Below are 20,001 nucleotides of genomic sequence, written 5' to 3'. Positions count from 1 at the left end.
GAGTTGAAAGTCCAACAACCTCCAAAGGACCACAGGTTCTCCATCCTTGGCTTAAGCAATGCAGAGCAGTGCCTTTGGTATGCACACCTAGTACTTAGATGACCCTGAGAAGCAACTGAAGTGGGCAACCTCTGCCCTTCCTAAATGAGGACTTTCTATAGTCCTAACAACCTCTGCTTGTAAGTTTGTTAGGAATAATCTCATGTGGTTTGAAACACTGAACAGGAGTAATGAGACCCTGCTACCTTCCCGAAATATAGCCTTTTACTAATCTGACCCAATGGCCAAAGAGTTGAAGACATGGACTGTAGGATGAAAGACTTCTGCTGCAGAACCATTCTGTCTATGTGCTGCTTAGTGATCCTTACAAGGTCATCCTGCATAAGGGCTGAGAAGTCACCCATTCTCTGTTTTGCATCCTCATTTCTCAAGGTGCAGTAGGAATGAAGCCAGGCAGGCACAGGGCGGGGTGGGGGGGACACCTTTATGTATCACTGACCAAAAATAATCCCTTTGTTATCAAGAGGGAAGACTATTCTGTGCTACTAGGTCTCAAACAAGCAAGAATGAAACCCTTCTCAACAGGTTCAGTGACCCCATCCCACCTGCCAGGGCTTGTTCTTTTCAGATTTCAGAAGAGTTGCTAAGGCCTTTTTATTCCACAGGCTTCTTGGGGTTCTGGGTTAAATTATTTTTAGCTCTCTCTACTGCTGCTGCACTTAAATTCTTTTTTTTTTTAAAAAAGTCTTGCCACTTGTCCTAGTCTTACCACTCTTTTAAAAAACGCAATTGTTTTACGATTTTAATACAGTTGTGCAGCAAGCCTCTGTGCTTGAACTAGTGTGTTAAAAGGCTAATTGTGCATTTAAAATAAATTGCCGAAACACTGACACACACCCAGGGGGGAGCCGCTGGGAGGGAGAGTGTGGACAAACATTCCTTATCAACCAGATTTCCTCCTTTCCCTTCAGAACAGGTTACAACATGCCAGAAGCAGGGTCTTCTGGTGAGGGGTGGGGTGGGGTGGGGTGAGGAGAAACTCATGAGAGGCCACATGGCAGCTATTTTCTCAGCACTCACTGCAAAGATGGTCCAGTGCCTATCCTATCCATTTTTACAGAACAAGTCCATTGCACAATGCTGGAAGCAGGGAGGGTTTTGATAAGCAGAGCTGTCCCTCTGCCTAGCTTGCCCAGCTAAGCTGTCATCCTGCTGGCTGCCAAATGCCTGGACCGCTGGGAGTGCCATGAATGGTCCTCAGAAGGGCATTCTGGATATGGGGATAAAGTGAAGCTAAGCCAAGTCTCATATCCCAAGGCAGTATCACAGTTGTGATGCAGCGGCATGGGGCCTGATTGCTGCGCCAGTTCCAGGCTGGTACAGCAATCTTCATCTCCCTCCCTTCCAGGGGCTTCAGATGTGGTAGTGGTGCCTCCACTCTGTGAAGCCCTGCCAGCAGGGAGCAAAGGTTTGGATTGTGTCTTTTGCATATACTTTAGCCATTTAAATTTTCAAGTAAGCCAAATCAATATACCATCCTTCCAAAAATTACTCTAGCTAGGTCTATGAATCTTTGTGTGCAAGGGACCCAGCAACCACTACAGTTGTTTTACAAGCATTGTGTATGTCCTAGATCTAAACGCTTTCCTTTCAACTGAAACCTGCTACAGTAATTGAGACCAATGTATCAAATGCTGCAATCCAATACAGAGTTTAGTTATGCTGATACTCATTCGAAACAATGTTCTTAAAGGTGCCAATTCTGTGCTAAACTAAAGCTCACTTGTTACGGTCAAGGAACTAGATTGTTTTCACTTGTCAATACTACAGGCCTTCATTGACTACTACAAACTTGCTCTGGGCTGTTTCTGACCCATAGCTGATAAAATCCTCATGGCCAACTTATAAAGAAGTAATTTCTTCCAAAACACACCACATCTGTTCATGCAGGCATTTGGTTAACTTACTTATGGAGGGCAATAGCTTGCTCACATTGATGTTTTGGTTTATTGCATTTGTTGATGGGTTGTACTGTTATATTGGATTTTTTATATCACTTGTAATTCTTTGTTATGCTTGGTTGTCATATTAAGTACCTCACCCTGGGATTTCTTTTAATTATGCATGGTCTAGAAATATTATGCATACATATCAGCTGTAGAGTTGACTCACTGTTTTTGTACCATTCCCTGCTCATTTTCAGTCACTCTTCCAAGAATGATGCCCAAAAGCCTAAATACATCTACTGATAACTGTCATGTCCCACTGAAATCAAAGGACTGACTCATGTGTAGATTTGTTAGTAAAATAACCACTACTTCTAGAAGAGCATTCAAACTTATGGAGGTATTTGCAGTTAAGCCCAGCAATTGTATAAATCACTCCCTCCTTCCCCAGAGAGTAAAGTTACTCTTGCCAAATGTGTCTGAGATTATAAACATTTAAATGTGAATATTAACATTTGCTAGATTTGGGGCATGAACTGTTATACAATCATGCAGATCCAGGTGTTTTGGACTAGAGTTTCCATCAGCCTCAGCCAGAACAATTCTGATGGGAGTTGTAGCCCAAAACATATGGAGGGCACCAGGTTGGAGAAGGTTGGTAAAGCCTGCTTCTCAGTATTTTCTCAGAGCAGTTTAGACAAAGGCAATGCTTCCTCCATTTGCAGACCAAATGAAAGCATGTATATCTGTTGGCAGACCCCCTCAACATGCATAGTGACTGCATGTGTCACTACAGATGCAGAGGTCAGGGCACGTAGTACAGTTCTTTTAAACCTGAATGAGGGGGAGTTAAATTCCACTAGGTATCTTTTAGTCATACCAGGATCAGCTGGGGGAAAATACCAAAAAAAGGGGGAGGGGGAGAAGAAGTTGATCTTTGGATAACAAGTGGCTGATTTATAGGAACAGGAAGAACCAGCTGAGCAAAAGTTAGCATGGCAAGAAAAGGTGAGTAATAGTGTTTGGTCTCCTGGGTCTCAAGGCTTGGCAGCTGATGTGAAGGTAAGAGCATATGATTTATGACATGCATTGACAATGTGACCAGCAAAGTGCAGAAGGCTATTAATAATTGTTGTCATAAATACTCCACAAGCAGGAAGTAGACTGCAATGCTGTGAAAATCGGTGTATGGAAGCAGAACAAAAAAAAGTGGATCTGATGGGTGGAAATGTTAAGCAGGAGAATGCTCCAAGGACTTACATTCTCATAGACATACATTGCCTTCCTCCCATCATCTCAGTATGGAAGAAGTTCCACACCCAGAGAAAGAAATCACCTGTTTTCTCCTCTGATTCCACCCCCAGTGACCACTTTTTATAACAAAAACCTGATAATACTTGCAACATTACATACAAGTCAGATGAATTAGTCACCATGTGTTCCCCCTTTAAAATGCCACCAAAGATTGGACAATAATGCAGATGGTCACAAAGGGAGTGGCTCTCTGAACTAGCCATCTAAATGAATCTAGCAGACACAATATTATTCCCCCCCCTCCCATCTCATAAGCAGTGCATACTGGTATAAAAAGAAATAGGATATATGTTGCACTTTGGTGTAATAGCATCTGATAAAGTATCTTCTCAGATTTGGATGCGTGGTTTGGTTTCATTGGGGTTCTTTTGTTTCTTCTAAGATCAAAAAAAAGGTAGGAAGAACTATGATATTAGAAGAATCCAGAGAAGAAGCATAATTTTAGAAGAAACCGAAGGATGCCAATGAAAAATGTCAGCCTTCAACCTATTTCAAAGCCAGGTATCTGCTGTACCACAGCTGAGTACTAGCAAAAACTGAACACCCTGATCTCGTGTGCATGGCTACTGGCACACTCATTAGTGATGACCTAAAATAAAGTGAAATCTTTCCTCTGCCCACATTTAACAATGTGTTGTTCAAAGGTTCTCCTTGGGGAGATAAAAGAAATGCTCTAGGTAGCTATATTACAAAGCAGCAGCCATAGCCATTATCTTGCACAGGCTCTGTCCAGTCCTTTTAAAATTGTTAGTTCTTGTTACCTTATCTCTTATGGAGACAAAATAGCACTGGATCATTTCTGTTCCTTCATATATATCAATCCCTTTTGCTAGAGAAAAATGTGCTCTAGTGCTGACCCATTTAAGGGTTCACACAAAAAATACACAAAAGGGGTGGGGAGAGATGGATTAAATGAATTCATTGTTTAGGGAGAAGATGAATCAAAATACTTCTGCTTGATGTAATACTAAGGTTAAAGACAAAGAACAGAACAGAAAAATGCTTTCTGAGTGATTATCAGTTATACTTCATTATGACCTATTTCCCCCATATAAATTCCGGAGTTATTTTAAGTTTGGGAGTGTCTGACATGGCAGGAGTGGTGTGTCCTGAGAAATTCTAGATTTATGGAGAGTTTTCATTTGCAGACGTCATAAGCTTGCAGGCAAAGCCATTTTTTTTAATTTTTATCTATTGTTCAGGAATTAGCAGTCATTTGCTGTCATTCTATTATAATATTGATTAAGCTAACTCACTCAGCTTAAACAATGTACCTGGAATCTGAAGATATTCAAGCATAAGGATCTCATTACCGGTAGCATATAGCAAGGGTGGCCAATGGTCTGTTGTAGGAGCCTGCATTCCAGCTCAATGTATTAGCAGCCTGTTGAAATGCATGACTAAGGGCAGATAACTGAGCCAGGAAAGGAGCTTGCCCAGCAGTACAAGTACGATACAGATGGACAAAGAAACAAAACCATTCCCCATCAGTTATCGTCACCCCCTGCTTAATTTATGTGTAGCAACCTACGGTCAAATCTCAGGTCGAGGCTCAGATCACAACTCTCAAGCTCATTAGGGCAAGATGGCTCTGCTTGGGAACCTGAAGATAAACGCTGCTCCTATATAAAACTAATGACAAAGGCCTCCTGAAGAGGCCTCATAAGCCCCCAGCTTCTTCTGAATTTACCTCTATAGGGGAGTGGAGAAAACCTGAGAAATGACTGAGGTGCGATCATATCCATGAAAGACCCCTTTCCCCAGCCAGCCACATAAGGTCAGCAAAGTGGGGGATGAGAAGCATTTGTGATTGAGTCATTTGGAAAGCTGTGCTCATTTATCCTCCAGAAATGTCCTACTGTCTGTCAGGCTGTGACATGTCTATGTAGCATTGCAACTTCTCCCTCCCCCTTCCTCTTTTTCTAATCACTCTTTTTCTTTTAACAGCATTGAGAATTTGAGTAAGTGAAACTTTCCTCATACACACACACACAGACCCACCCAGAGAGAGAGAGAGAGAGAGAGAGAGAGAGAGAGAGAGAATGAATCAATTTCAGTATATTGGGCTGCTAACAGAACCAGCGATCACTGTAAAACATAGTCATTCACCATCCTAACCTAGATGAAAATTGCTTCCTGACCAATAATTGCATCATAAAAATGCCCTCATTCAGAAATCCCCAAAGCAGTTGGGACATCAAGGAAGTAAGCATACACACTCCCAGACATCTCATAGTACATGAAATCCACACTCTTGCTAGGAATGGATATTTTGCCTCAATGATCCTGCAGTCAGAATCCATCATGGATAGGCAGAGCATTCAGCTGAAAAGTGATGCCACCCATATGACAAGCTGCAGTGCTTTTCAGCATCATGCTTGGCTCCCCATTGTCATATCAGAATGCAGTAACTGGGCGGGGGGGCTTTCTTGGTAACTGCTGTCCTGTTGGCTGCTGCTCAGGCAGATTTGTCTGCTTCCAGCCAATGCCTGAAAACATCGTGATTTTTTATTGCATGGTAGCCTTATCCAAAGCCGCAGCTGCAGCAGAGACCAATCAGGTTCTCCTTCCACTAAATCTGTATCCCTGGAAAATGGCACCATACGATATAAAGACATAACCAGTTTATGAAAGCATCATATACCTTTTCTCATGAAAATGCAAAATGTACAATAGAGTTTAGCTACAATATTGTGCATTATCTTAATGCATCAAAAAACGGGGATGGAATATAAAACCTGAAGTATTAACTGATCTACTGCAAACATCCCATACATATCTACTATTAAGTCACATAAGTTCAGTGAGGCTTAATCCCAGGGTATAGACTGCAGCCAAAGAAATCTATTACAACTGTTCATTTTATAGCATATATGATCTAATTTCTAATTTCCCTTTTATATATTGGTTTAAAGATTTCCAGCGTTTCAGAATTACTTTATATTTTTGTGGAGTCCTTATGAGTGCTGTAAACTCTAATAATTTCTCTTTGTTCCCACATTTTATTTATTAACTCTGTTTTACTTGGTCTTCAGCTCCTTTTCCAGAATTGGGTGAAGGTATTCTTCTTAACGTAACAACGAATAAAACCCATATCTGTTTTCCTAATGGGGCAAATTCAGTGTCATGGATGTTTCAATTATGTTGCCAGTAGGTGGCCAAGTTGTTTCTTTCTGTTCCTGGCACACCACAATGAAACAGGAGATAAAGTGATGAGTAATTCAGCTACTTAATTTGACTGTCCTAGCTGCTACAATCACACAACCAAGGCTAGTAAAGACAATTAAATGTTTTCTGGTTGTGCTATTTGTTTATGGATGAATATGAAAGATATTCAAATAACATACTCTTTTCTCTTCCCCTCCCATCTAAAGTTAGATTGTAAGTTATCTGGACTCTGCAAAGCAGCATGCACACAGATGGTGTACTGCACAGAAATAAAATAGTAATGCATTCAAGATATTGTTCACATTTTTAGGTATATGGTGTTCAATTCCAGCTCCCATCATCCTTGGCCAGCATGGCCAATGGTCAGGAATGATGGGAGCTGGAGCCCAACAATATATGGAGGGCACCAGGTTGGCTACCCCTGTGTTGGAACTATAACGTTTAGTCAATCAACCAGTTAGATTAATGCATTAGGAATCTTTTTAATCACTCAAATGAATACCTTTTGAGCAGCAATTTTTTAAAAATTAAATATTTTTTGATAAAACTATTAGCATGCAATCCTATCCCTAAAATTCTCCAGCTGAGTCATCATTGAAAGTGGTGCTGTTGTTGCTTTGCCAGTAGACAGTGAGCTTTGATGGAAGAAAGATGTCTTGGGATGCTTGTGGAAGGCTCTGCCAGCTGGAAGGATTCACTGACCAAATCCTGGCACCGAAGCAGCCAAGAATGGGTTGGACATACCACAGGGGAGGTGTATCCCTACACTGATTCCTTAGTCCATTGCACACCCACAGTGGCAGGAGGACAGAACCTGCTAGAAGTAAATCCCAGAAAGGCAAAATGGAGGATTACTTCTGTGTGTTGTCCCGCCGCCGCCCCCCTTGAGCTGGGTATCTACACAGAGAGCGAGTCCCAATGCCTTGCAGGCTTAAGTGTGAGCTGAGGAGCATCAGGACTTTGCTGAACTGCTCAACTGTGGGGTGGAAGAGGCTTCCCACCCTCCAGCTGGACAGATCAGATGCCTCAGAAGGCATCTGCCCCCAGCGGAGGGAGCCCCAATGTTTCTCCAGCTTGCATGTGAGCAGGAGAAGCATCAGGGCTCCCTATAGCTGAGAGGGGGTGCGGGAGCACTTTAACGGAGCCCCAACCCCACCACAGGCAGCGGTGTGCTCCTCAGTGGAGCAGTTTAATGAAGCAGAGGAAGGAACAAGCTGTATCAGGGCCTGCCAATGCAGCTTGTTTCTCCCTCTGCACCAGTAAGAAGGCAGAGTGGGATGGTGGCTTCACTCTGCAGTGGTGAAACCACTGCTCCTGAGTCCCTCTGCTACCAACGCCAGCCGGAAGGAGTCAAGTGCGATATACTGCAGAGTGAAGCTGCCATTGCAGTCTGCCCCTCATACTTGTGCTGGGTGAAGTATCAATACATCACTCAGGCTTATTTAGTGCAAAAGGCAGTCTGTGTGGATTTTCTTTTCTTCTTTTCTGTGAGAAGCTATTTAATAATAATAATAATAATAATTTATTATTTGTACCCCGCCCATCTGGCTGGGTTTCCCCAGCCACTCTGGGCAGCTTCCATAGAAACAAAAAATACAGTAAAATATCACAGATTAAAAACTTCCCTGAACAGGGCTGCCTTAAGATGTCTTCTAAATGTCAGGTAGTTATTTATCGCTTTGACATCTGATGGGAGGGCGTTCCACAGGGCGGGCGCCACTACCGAGAAGGCCCTCTGCCTGGTTCCCTGTAGCTTTGCTTCTCGCAATGAGGGAACCGCCAGGAGGCCCTCGGAGCTGGACCTCAGTGTCCGGGCAGAACGATGGGGGTGGAGACGCTCCTTCAGGTATACTGGGCCGAGGCCGTTTAGGGCTTTAAAGGTCAACACCAACACTTTGAATTGTGCTAGGAAACGTACTGGGAGCCAATGTAGGTCTTTCAAGACCGGTGTTATGTGGTCTCGGCGGCTGCCCCCAGTCACCAGTCTAGCTGCCGCATTCTGGATTAGTTGTAGTTTCCGAGTCACCTTCAAAGGTAGCCCCACGTAGAGCGCATTGCAGTAGTCCAAGCGGGAGATAACCAGAGCATGCACCACTCTGGCGAGACAGTCTGCGGGCAGGTAGGGTCTCAGCCTGCGTACCAGGTGGAGTTGGTAGACAGCTGCCCTGGATACAGAATTGACCTGTGCCTCCATGGACAGCTGTGAGTCCAAAATGACTCCCAGGCTGCACACCTGGTCCTTCAGGGGCACAGTTACCCTATTCAGGGCCAGGGAGTCCTCCACACCTGCCCGCCTCCTGTCCCCCAAAAACAGTACTTCTGTCTTGTCAGGATTCAACTTCAATCCATTAGCCGCCATCCATCCTCCAACCGCCTCCAGACACTCACACAGGACCTTCACCGCCTTCACTGGTTCTGATTTGAAAGAGAGGTAGAGCTGGGTATCATCTGCATATTGATGGACACCCGGTCCAAACCCCCTGATGATCTCTCCCAGCGGCTTCATATAGATGTTAAAAAGCATGGGGGAGAGGACGGAACCCTGAGGCACCCCACAAGTGAGGGCCCAGGGGTATGAACACTCATCCCCCACCACCACTTTCTGAACACGGCCCAGGAGGAAGGAGCGGAACCACTGTATAACAGTGCCCCCAGCTCCCAGCCCCTCTAGACGGTCCAGAAGGATGTTATGGTCGATTGTATCAAAGGCCGCTGAGAACCAGGAAACAGCAGAACCAGGAAACAACTCTCACCTTTGTCCCTAGCTCGTCGGAGATTTAGCTACATTTTGGGGTTGGAGGAAACAGCTGCACAGCAGAATCCTAATAAATACAAAAGTTGGTTGTTCCTATTGGGTAACCAGCAAGAATAGAAACCTCAGTCCAAATAACTACTGTATTCAGCAATGAAACTTGGGCACAGGATAATAAATTACTACTACTACTACTACTACTACCACTATTAGAAAATTCCACCTGCTTTCTACTCAGTCTTCGCCAATATTTTAGCAAGCCTTCACCTATGCCTTTGAAGGTGCACGATCCCTCAGTTAGCAGAACCATATGCTGCAAAGTTTTGCTAAAATGTACCGTCTTAGATTAGGGACGCGGGTAGCGCTGTGGTCTAAATCACTGAGCCTAGGGCTTGCTGATCAGAAGGTTCGAATCCCTGCAGCGGGGTGAGCTCCCGTTGCTCGGTCCCTGCTCCTGCCAACCTAGCAGTTGGAAAGCACATCAAAGTGCAAGTAGATAAATAGGTACTGCTCCGGTGGGAAGGTATAAACGGTGTTTCCATGTGCTGCTCTGGTTCATCAGAAGTGGTTTAGTCATGCTGGCCACATGACCCAGAAGCTGTACGCCAGCTCCCTTGGCCAATAAGGCGAGATGAGTCATTTGCAACTGGACCTAACGGTCAGGGGTCCCTTTACCTTTACCTTTACCTTTACCGTCTTAGATTACAAGTAAGGAATAGCATGTTTAAATAAATAGCCTCGGATAAATAGCCTTCTTCATATAGAACACCTGCAGGTTAGGGATACAGTTGTGGGTTTTTTATTATTCAGTTGTAGTGGACCAATGGAGACAACCTTTTCCTACTGTCTGGGGATAGGCAATTTGTGGTAATATCACAAATTTTATGGTATGTTTTTTAGTATACCTATAATCCTTTGCTTATTAGGGACCACCACACATTTCCCCCCCAAAAAATGCTTTGCATAGGTAAATTCTGATTTATCAAAATGTTCAAATGTAGGGGGTCTGTGGCTTAGCTTTTGAAAAATATGAGGGCCTCAGTAATTAGCTAATTGGGAACCACTGCTTTAGATTATTGAAGGCCAGAGGATTTCTGGCAATATGACTCTGTGACCCAAAAAACTGCAGATGACAAAAGCTACTTAGAAGAGGCATTTTCAGCTCTCTGTCACTCAAAGGAGAATGTATCTTCTATACCTTTGGCTATTGTGATGTGTTCGTGTATTTTTATTTAGAACAGTTGTTCTATTAATGCACACATGCATGCAGATTAGAAAAGTAATAATCATCTAATTAAAAATACAGATTTATTTAATCTGGTGATAGCATTAGAATTTAGATAAAAGCTACAAAATTGGGCACTTTCCCTTTCAGCACCAAGAAATTTCTTTTTCCTAAAATAAACTCTGAAGTGACATGAATCAAGGTAACATACACAAATCTGGGAAAAAATAAAGACAAACAAAACCTTTTACTTAGAAATGGTAATATGTAAAATATCATAATTTTATTAGACATATTTTCTGCTCACATATTAATGCAGCATTTTACAAAGCAGGAGGAACTGATTATGAATGGCCAGTGAAACTGAACACCACAGGAGTAATTAATGGAAGTCTTGTCGAACACCATTGTCCTTCCACCAGAGGGCATCCTTAGTAAAAACATTTTAATCACAGCAACATCAGTGTATTTAGAGCACAGCAACAGGGGCACATTTTTATCAAGTAATTAAGTGTGTTGGTACCATATATTTTTTATGAATCAAGTGATCTAGGTCCAAATTCAAAATGTGCACATTTATAGGTAGATGTTTTGCCTTTTATAAAACTATACTATTGCCATCAAAATAAATAAGAACTGAATAGTGCTTTTCAATAATATGAAACTTGTCGGAGTCACTACTGGAGTATGAGAAGCCCCTGCATAGTCAGATATTCTGTCCCTTTCACATTGCTGACATCTCACCAGGATAAGAGATTTCTACCATAATATAAATTATTGGACTATATTTTGATCAGGAGAAGCCAAATCTGAGCATGGCAGTTGGGGCCTATTGTTTAGGAAGAATAGATTAAATATTAAATATTAAGGAAACACACACACACATCAAAGATAGATACTATGGACGACCAGTCCATAGTAAAGAAATGTCATAAAATATTATGGCCATAAAATAAAGATTCAATGGTTTCCTAATTATACAATCTGAGAGGTGGCCTTACTCATCTATTTATTATAGCTTTCACTAAATCTCTGATGATTTGCTGCTTTGTTTGCAGATCCCTGCTTAAAATGGTGTCTTTTTAGGGAGGAAGTGTTCAGTTTATTTTGCTAGACTGCAGCAAAAGCTGCTGAAATGTGCTCTAGTGCTTGTACTGCGCAACTGGGTCAGTCAATGCGTCAGGAAAGGGAGTCAAACATGGGAATCCGAAAGTTAATTGTCAGCGTCTCGTAAACCCCCGTTTTCTTTGAGAAGTACACTGCTCTCTGGAAAACCTGGAGACGGAGAGACCTTGACTCGGCTCCTCTTTGGTTTCCATGGCATCCGCTCTTCATTGACTTCATTGTAATGAGCCCGCCCAATTCCCCTGGAACATTGATGGTGGAGGAAAGCTTCCGATTGCTCTCTCCGTGGTGCTGAAAACATTTCGGAGCACGCTCTGTTCCTTGTGCGCTATCCATGGTGCTGAAATCTCTCTGGGAGGCGCGGCAGTGAAGGAAGGTGGCGAAGAATTGCCAACTACGTCTGAAGGTGTGACCCCTGCAACTCTGCTTTAGACCACTCTTTCCAGCACTGGAGCAACTGGTTGATGTGTTGCACACCAGTGCCAGAGTTTGTAACACAATCATCAGGGATTCACCCAAATTGGCATGAAGTAGGCACTGGGAAGGTTTGTATTCATCCTCTTTTGAAGTCTACATCGTCTGACGACTCACTACCTCTACCTATCCCAAATGCAGTAAACTAATCAGCACCAATCCAGGATTTTACTTACAAATTGGACTTTGAATCCAGGCGGTTCTCTTTTTTCAAACTCGCCATGGCTCTTCCTGCACCTTTTGCTAGTGGATCCTTCACCTCCAGGAAGACCTTCTAGTTGTGTCTCACAATTTCTGTTCTATTCAGAAATCTGTGGCTGTATGTAGACACTCAATCGTCTCCTCTTTCTGGCGCTGGCTCTCCTCCTTTCCTCCTCGCCCACAGTTACACACATACACGCATACAGAGAATCTCTCTCTCTCTCTCTCTCTCTCTCTCTCTCTCTCTCACACACACACACACACACACACACACACCCCTCCTTATCTGGATACACACCAATAGCCATTTTATGGAGAAAAGTTAGACATGGAACCAATATGAGCCATCATCACTGTTTATAAGGGTGCCCTAGCCAACCAAGTGAACGCCAGTTAAAACCTTTGCAGGAATGGAGTCCGTAAAACAAAGAATCCTGACCCCTGGCAAGGAGGGGCTGAAAAATTTAGCTGGGAAATCGCTGGGTCAACTCTACAGGTAAGCATATTTACCATTGTGGAGCTTCTTAAACTGTGGCTCCTGACTTCACTTCTGATACGAGGATAATTTCACATACAGCTGTGGCCAAACGTGGGTATTATTTGTGCTCTTTGGGTTTTGCTAGCTCGGGCTTTAACTTCAACAAAATGGTATCCAAATGGTTTTGATATTTAAGCATTTAACACCCTTCTATGGGGAAGCAGGCACCAGTGGTTTCAATATATTTGTTTCCAGACATTATCTTAGAAACACAGTCAGAAAAATCATACCAGTGTTGGGTAATTTATTCATTTTGTTCTGTGTATTTAGAACCTCACAATGAGCAATGTAGAAAATGCTTTCTTTTATGGAGGGAACCCCTTTGCACTGTATTTGGGTTTTAGTTTACAATTTATTTATAAGAAAGTTTTCCCCCTCCCCCCAAGGAAGAATTAGCACGGTTTTCGATTTGGATTCCCCATTCCCCAGTGTATTCGCCCTTCAGACGAAGAAAAACATGGAGATGCATAAATAATTGATAATCTAATGTCTTCTTTCTGGAACACACATAAAAGGTAGACCATAGGAAAGAGACACTTAGGGAAACGTGTGTCCTCCTACCGAACCACCCCTTTATCCTTACACAGAAATGTACTACAAAATAAACTGTTTGAAAAAGTACCGCAGCAAACCTTAGTTACAAAAATACATCTGAATTCCATATCAATGGTTCGTGAAAATACTGCATCCTCCCCCTTAATTAAACCAAAACCAAAACGAAACTAATTGGTAGGTAAAATAATAGCATTTGAGAATGAAAAGATAATGCCAAATTGATTAATTTATTAATCTTAAAAAAATAATAATTACTATTTCCCCTTATGCACATTCAGAGTGGCAGGTTAATACCTGAATAGGAAGGTCACCTTTGGTTGAGCAAAGCCACCATTGCGGCAATTGAAGCATTGTTTTATTGGAGAATATTAGGCTACTTTAGGGTAACATCTAGAAAACGAGGGCTGTACTAATTTTTAAGCCAAAAGGTATGCAGTAATTTTATTGTAAGAGCTGGCTGTACAACCCCAAACACACACACACACACCATCCCACGTATTTGCTGTCATGCCCAGCTACGTAAATATCGCCTTATTTTTACTAGAGAGGAAAAGGACAGCAACGAAATATAACAAAAGCAAAATGTTGATTCGTATGACAATCTAATACAGTATTGCCGCTATAGTCTTAAATAATTTTACAAAGCTGTCTTCGAGAATAAAGAGATATACAAACTGTGCATTTTTTCATGGGTTTTTAAAAACAAATATTGTATTAAAATGTCGAATTAACTCTAGGAATGTTTAATTTCGCATTAAGCTTCGCGGGAAAAACAGGATCTAGTTTTCTCCTCTTGATCTTAGAATTGTCTCTTTACCGTTCTGTTTCTACAAGTCTTTTTTTCTTTTTCTTTTTCTTTTTCTTTCTTTTCTAGGCATACAATAATAAGTGCTGGGAAGGAATATTTGTATGATTGTATGAGGAGGCAATGTACACATCAGCTATTATGTGTTATTTCTGATATTGCCTGGATGAGATTAGGATAGGTTATTTGATGTTATGCTATGTTATGTTATATTGTGTTATGCAACTAAGGTCAAGGACTGAATTCCTTGAAACTCGATATATGCATAGTATGTGTACACACACACACACACACACACACACACACAGCATAGTAAAATACACCATATCATACCATCCAAAACTCAATCCCAATCTCCCCTCATCCAGGCAAAATAATAGATAATACACAATCGTTTATTCTAACGGGAAAAACAACTTGCATCCCTCTCTCCAAACTAGCCAGTAAAGTAATATGTGAATAAAATTAAACCCCATACCCACGTACTTCTGAGTAATCCCCATTGAACTCAAAAAGATTTACTTCTGGGTATAGGACTGCGCTGTTAATTCGCTGGCACAGGATCCAGCTCGGATCCCCGTGATGTAGAGAAAAACACTTTTGATCCTAAAATCAGCCGGTCCTGTTCCTAGATCTTAGCTAATCTGTCTTTATTGACCTAGATCTCGAAGGAATGAAGGTCACCGCTGCACTCATGTCCGAAATTACTAAAAGTGGTGGTGGGGGGGTGGAAATCCCTGCAATGGAAAATCGGATTTGCAAACCGAAAGACAAACGGAATAATATTTCGAGCCCATTTCCAAGCCTTCCTTTTGTGAAAGGAAAACGTTTTTCCTCCGATGGAAAAACTAAGGGAAATTAAGGCAGGCGCGCAACTGGAAGGGCGAGAAACAGCAGCGTGCCTGGGATCAATGGGAATTCAATATTGCTAAGGAACGTTGGGGTGGCCATTCAGATCCCTCCCCATTTGCCATAACAGCCTCGCCTCGCCAATGCACTGCCTGCTTATTCCCACCCACCGACCCTCTGAGGTCCTCGAAAGGAGGGAAGCCTTGCTTGGGAGCGCTCAGTTTTCCACACCGAGGGAGCCGTGCGCCCATTACACGTTCCTCGGTGTCTTTTAAGCCTCCAAGCGCGGGCTGCCCGACAAGGAAGGCCTTCATTCGCGGCCGCCTTGGGATGTAGCTGGAGTGCAGGCCCGGCTAACTGAAAAAGCGCCAGGCGGCCATTTTGAGTGCTGGCAGAAAAACCAGACAACTGGCCGTCGCCTCTGTAAAAAAGAAAAAGAAAAAAGACGCCCTTTCCCTTCTCAATAGGCCTCACCAGGCCTCATGGGCTTGCACACTCCAACCCCCAACCCCTGCTTTATAAGAGAGTTAAAGCCCTCTCTCTAAAAGGCAAGCAGACGTGGGTTTCGACCTTTTCCAGGATATGTTTCTGGTTGCAAAGTAGCCCAACATGGCGTCTCCGCAGTCGAACGCCTCCCATACATCAGGAGACACATGAGGAATGGAGGGGAGGGGGAAGGAATCAAGAAGCCTGGCGGGGCGCCTCATTGAATTGCTTTGTGAAACCCACGCAGGAGATGGAAACGTTTCCTAAATCACGCCTGCCAGCCTCTCGGGTGTTGTGGCGGGATATTTGTCAGTGGTGAGGGAAATAAACGTGTGCCGAAGTCCCCTTTCCCTTTCCAAACTTTAATGTAGGGCAGATCTCATCTGCAACAGAAGGGCCCTGGGTTCATTCTTGGGCCTGAAGCGCTGGAAGGTCACTCTCCGTCAGGGTAGAACTAGGCGGACCAAGGATCTGGCTGAGTGGAAAGCAGTACACTATGTTTCTACACATTCCCAGCGAGGTTGAGCACTCGCTAAATTGATTTTTAAGGCACACTCCTGGTTCAGATTAAGCCCTGAATCTACCTGCCCTTGCTTTAACCTCTGCCACCCACCCCGGGCAAAAATAAAACCCCGAAGATAAATGAGGCCAGGGGCTTGGAGTCCCTTGACTGAGATCATCTCCTCTTTGGTTTGGGCAGAGTCCTCGAGAAGAAGCAGAAGACCGGCGACACCATCGAGCTGACGGAAGATGGGAAACCCTTGGAGCAGCCCGAGAAGAAGGCGCCCCTGTGCGACTGCACCTGCTTCGGGCTCCCGCGGAGATACATCATCGCCATCATGAGCGGACTGGGCTTCTGCATCTCTTTTGGGATCCGCTGTAACCTGGGAGTAGCCATCGTGGACATGGTCAATAACAGCACTATACACCGAGGAGGGAAAGTCATCAAAGAGGTGAGAGAGGGAGAGAGACACACGTTGAGACAGTTCTCCTCTTCCACCTGCACCATCACGACTCCCAGACGCCCTTCAGGCGTCCATTTTAAGAACGTGAGCTAGACTCTAAGAGAGGTGGCCTGTATGTCGTCTTCTGACTTCAACGTTTAGGGAAAAGTTCTTTAAGCAGTACTGAAAAAACCATTACAAGGAGAGATGAATCCATTCATTTGGTTTTGATCCATTTCCCCCTTCTCTTTCTCTCGTTCCAATTCATTCACCCGCCTTACTCATCCGCCTCATTTCCTGTTTGTTTTTTCTTCCCCCGTTTAAAACCAGACTCAGTTTTGTTGTCGTTGGTATGAGAATTTGGTGCACCTGTTGGCTTTTCCTACTGCTTTCTTTCCATGGTTCGCTCCCCAAGCATTTTATATTCACAACCCTGTGAGGTCGAGAAAGAACGTAGCTGGCCCGAGATCATCCCATGAGCTTCCTGGCTGAGTGGGGCTTTGAACCTAGGGTACCCCACCCATAAATAAAAGATGTAGCTCCCCCACTCTCTTACACACGGTTATATTTTAGACGACGATCAGCTCCACGGAACTCGCAGCCCAAGGCACACCTGGAAGCAGGTCCCATTGAGTTCAATTGGACTTACTTCCAATTAGGTGTGGCCAGGAGGACTGCAACCGCAATCGATTGAAAATCCTACATTATTCAGCTGCGAATGGGGGTGAAAGGAGTCCAGGAGCCCGCACCCCACCCCGAGTCGGATCATGATGCTCCGCTTCCTGCTTTCGCCTCTTCAGTTCAAACCTAGAGCTGGTCCCAAAATCAGACTTCAGCCGTTACATGGCAGCGTCTGCGCTCCGCACTTGCCAAAATCGATAGGGAACAGGGCAGAGGTGGTCCCTCTGGACAACTGCTATTTTAGACCCTTAAACATACTTATATGCCTAATAAATAATAACGATTACACCAAGCGGCCAAAAACCACGAAAGAGGTTTGTTTTCCCCCTCGCTCTCTGGAAACTTCGGAATTAAGGAGATGACGGTCCATCAGTTGTTTTTTTACATCGTGATTGTCAAATCAGGTCCGTCTTGGTTTTTAAAAAGCGAGGGAGGGAATCTTTATTAAGAATATAAGGAAAGCGAAGCAAATCTATATCAAACCCCTGAACTCGGAGGGAAGGTGAAGCTTAGTTTATAGGCGGATAAATGTACGTCGCTTCAATAAGTTTTTTCCCTTTAATAATCGTTTTCTTTGGTGAGAAAAATAGCAAGGTGTTCGTGTCCAATGGAAAAACAAACAAATCACCACATAGTAATCGAGAACGTGAAATGGTTCACAAAATAACGCCCCAGCCGCATCCCCAACCATTTCTCCCAAGGAAAAAAACAGACTAACACAAAGTAACAAAGTGGCAAAGGTCTCTTATTTATACAATGAAATAAATTGCTGGACGGATCCGTTTCAAACACTGTTGTGTTCAGAAGCTTTTGAACATTATGTTTGATTTGAACCTGGCGATCGCCCAGGAGATTCATTAATCCACTTGTGACCCTTTTCAAATATAGTCGACCCCCCAATATGCTAACCTGGAATCATAAAGTCCCAGAGTACAGTATCCCCCTAGTATAATAATATAAATACTACTAATAATTAATAATGAACAACAATTAAAAATATATAGGTTACAGAGACGTTAGCAATCCCCATCCTTAAAAACCCCCAATGTGTTTGTTTGGGATAATTGTTGAATTTAGCAGCGTCAAGGGAAGCCACATTCATATTCTGTGGCTGACAGCTGCAGGTACCCTCCGTAGACCTTGGCTTAGCCACCGACCTGTCCTTTCTAAATGATTGCTTACAACGCATCTTCTTTTTCTTCCCTCTGTCTTTCCTTTCCTTGGCTTGGTCGCTTTCGGAAGAAAGCGAAGTTTAACTGGGATCCGGAGACGGTTGGCATGATCCACGGTTCTTTTTTCTGGGGCTATATAATCACGCAGATCCCCGGGGGATATATTTCATCCAGGCTGGCAGCTAACAGGTAATGGCAACCCGATCTCTCCCCCTCCTCCACGTGCGAAGTAAGTAAACAAAGAGCGAGATGTCTGCTCCGCATGGTGTTGGGTTATTCTATGGTTGGTGTTTCTGCTGACAAGGGAAGAGGCAGAGAGCCGCGGGGACCTGTTGTTGGCTCAGGGCTGCTTCTTTTCCTGCATGGGCTGTTGGAAAGAAACAGCCTCCTGTCTGGGGGAAACCTCGATGAGCCACACTGCGGAGCTCAACCCCCACCCCGCTATGGTGCAAAGCGTAGCAGCGCAGTGCGGAGTGGTGCTCCCCATCCGCCAGTACGTGGGCGCAGACTCAGAGGCCAGAATAGTTTGGCTTTGCAGCCAATCTTTGTTGGTGGAGCGACAGACTGTTTTTGTGTTAGACGAACTGAACAGAAGGGGAATTCTCTCACGTTTAGGAGACAAGGCAGGGCACCTCCAGTGGTACATACAGTCAGGACTCTTCTTTTACGCCTCTCCTCCAGCCCATTTCTAGATGGGATTCTGTGCAGATTCTGGCATTTCTGCTCCAAAGTCCTGCTTTGAGGGCACTACTGGACACACCATCCCTGGCAGAGTCTCTCGCTCTCCCTACCAAGGATTTCTGGTCTTTCGCCGCAAGTTTCCAAATGAATACATTTCAGTTCAGTCCGGAATAAAACCCACCAACGGTTCTGTGCAACTAAATCCCATGAGACTTGCTCCCAAAGAAGGGTCCATGGCAGGCATGGCTAAACTTGGCCCTCCAGATGTTTTGGGACTACAACTCCCATCATCCCTAGCTAACAGGACCAGTGGTCAGGGTTGATGGGAATTGTAGTCCCAAAACATCTGGAGGGCCAAGTTTGGCCATGCCTGGCTATGGGGTTGCAGCCTAAACACTGTTTTGGTTGTGTGTGACTCAGTTCTAGCTGGAATCACTGCCATTTTAACCCGAAATCTGAGATTATTCTTTAAACGGTCATCGTTTATTATCGATCATTTCGGTTCATGTCGCGTTTTTCAGTTTCCACATACAGCGCCCAAGGCTGCTCATAACAATGACAGCCAAAAAAGGAGGCGGAGAGTCCATGCTCCCTTCCAAGCCCAGTTGAAACGAAGTATTTTGATAGCTGAAGTAATAAAAAACACAACATTGACTTTCATTTAAATGTTTCAGCTTAACTAAATTGATTATAATAATCATAATCTACTACTACTACTTACTATTCAGTTAGCAGATTAACAATTGTACACATTTTCGTCGGACCGAAACCCACGGGTTCGTGTTAGCAAAATACGAATCTCCTGTTTTTACATTGTTATTATTGGTTTTAATGTTACACTTTATGATATGTATTGTTCCTGGCGTTGTTTCCAGATATTATTATTCAGGCATTAAGATATTACTCATATATGAAAGCCCTGTTGTTGTTTTTGTTGTTGTTTTTTGCACATCACTGAAACGTAGTACACTCGTTCGCTTGCTTGCTCTACGGTTCGAAACTATTTCATGCGGTCTGGCTGGGCTCTCTGTTCATACCGTCTGCTTCAAGTAGAGACAAGTCCATTTGCTTCGCTCAGGTTATAT

At 43.6% G+C, this 20,001-nt stretch overlaps 1 protein-coding gene across 1 annotated transcript in view; it reads left to right on the top strand.

Annotated features, from left to right (window-relative positions):
- The first annotated feature begins 11,616 nt into the window (after nt 1-11,616).
- The window catches only part of SLC17A6 (solute carrier family 17 member 6), a 44,482-nt gene continuing 36,097 nt past the window's right edge, over nt 11,617-20,001 (top strand). Inside the window, exons 1-3 of the mRNA XM_083431854.1 lie at nt 11,617-12,701; nt 16,139-16,391; nt 18,306-18,424. Of these exons, the coding sequence (XP_083287980.1) occupies nt 12,616-12,701; nt 16,139-16,391; nt 18,306-18,424 (458 nt within the window). The 5' untranslated portion in view covers nt 11,617-12,615. The remainder of the gene's footprint in view (nt 12,702-16,138; nt 16,392-18,305; nt 18,425-20,001) is intronic.

Source organism: Podarcis tiliguerta (assembly GCF_965153285.1).
Source record: "Podarcis tiliguerta genome assembly, chromosome: 1".
In the NCBI taxonomy this organism is placed as follows: Eukaryota; Metazoa; Chordata; class Lepidosauria; order Squamata; family Lacertidae; genus Podarcis; species Podarcis tiliguerta.
This window is presented reverse-complemented; position numbering and strand designations above follow the sequence as displayed.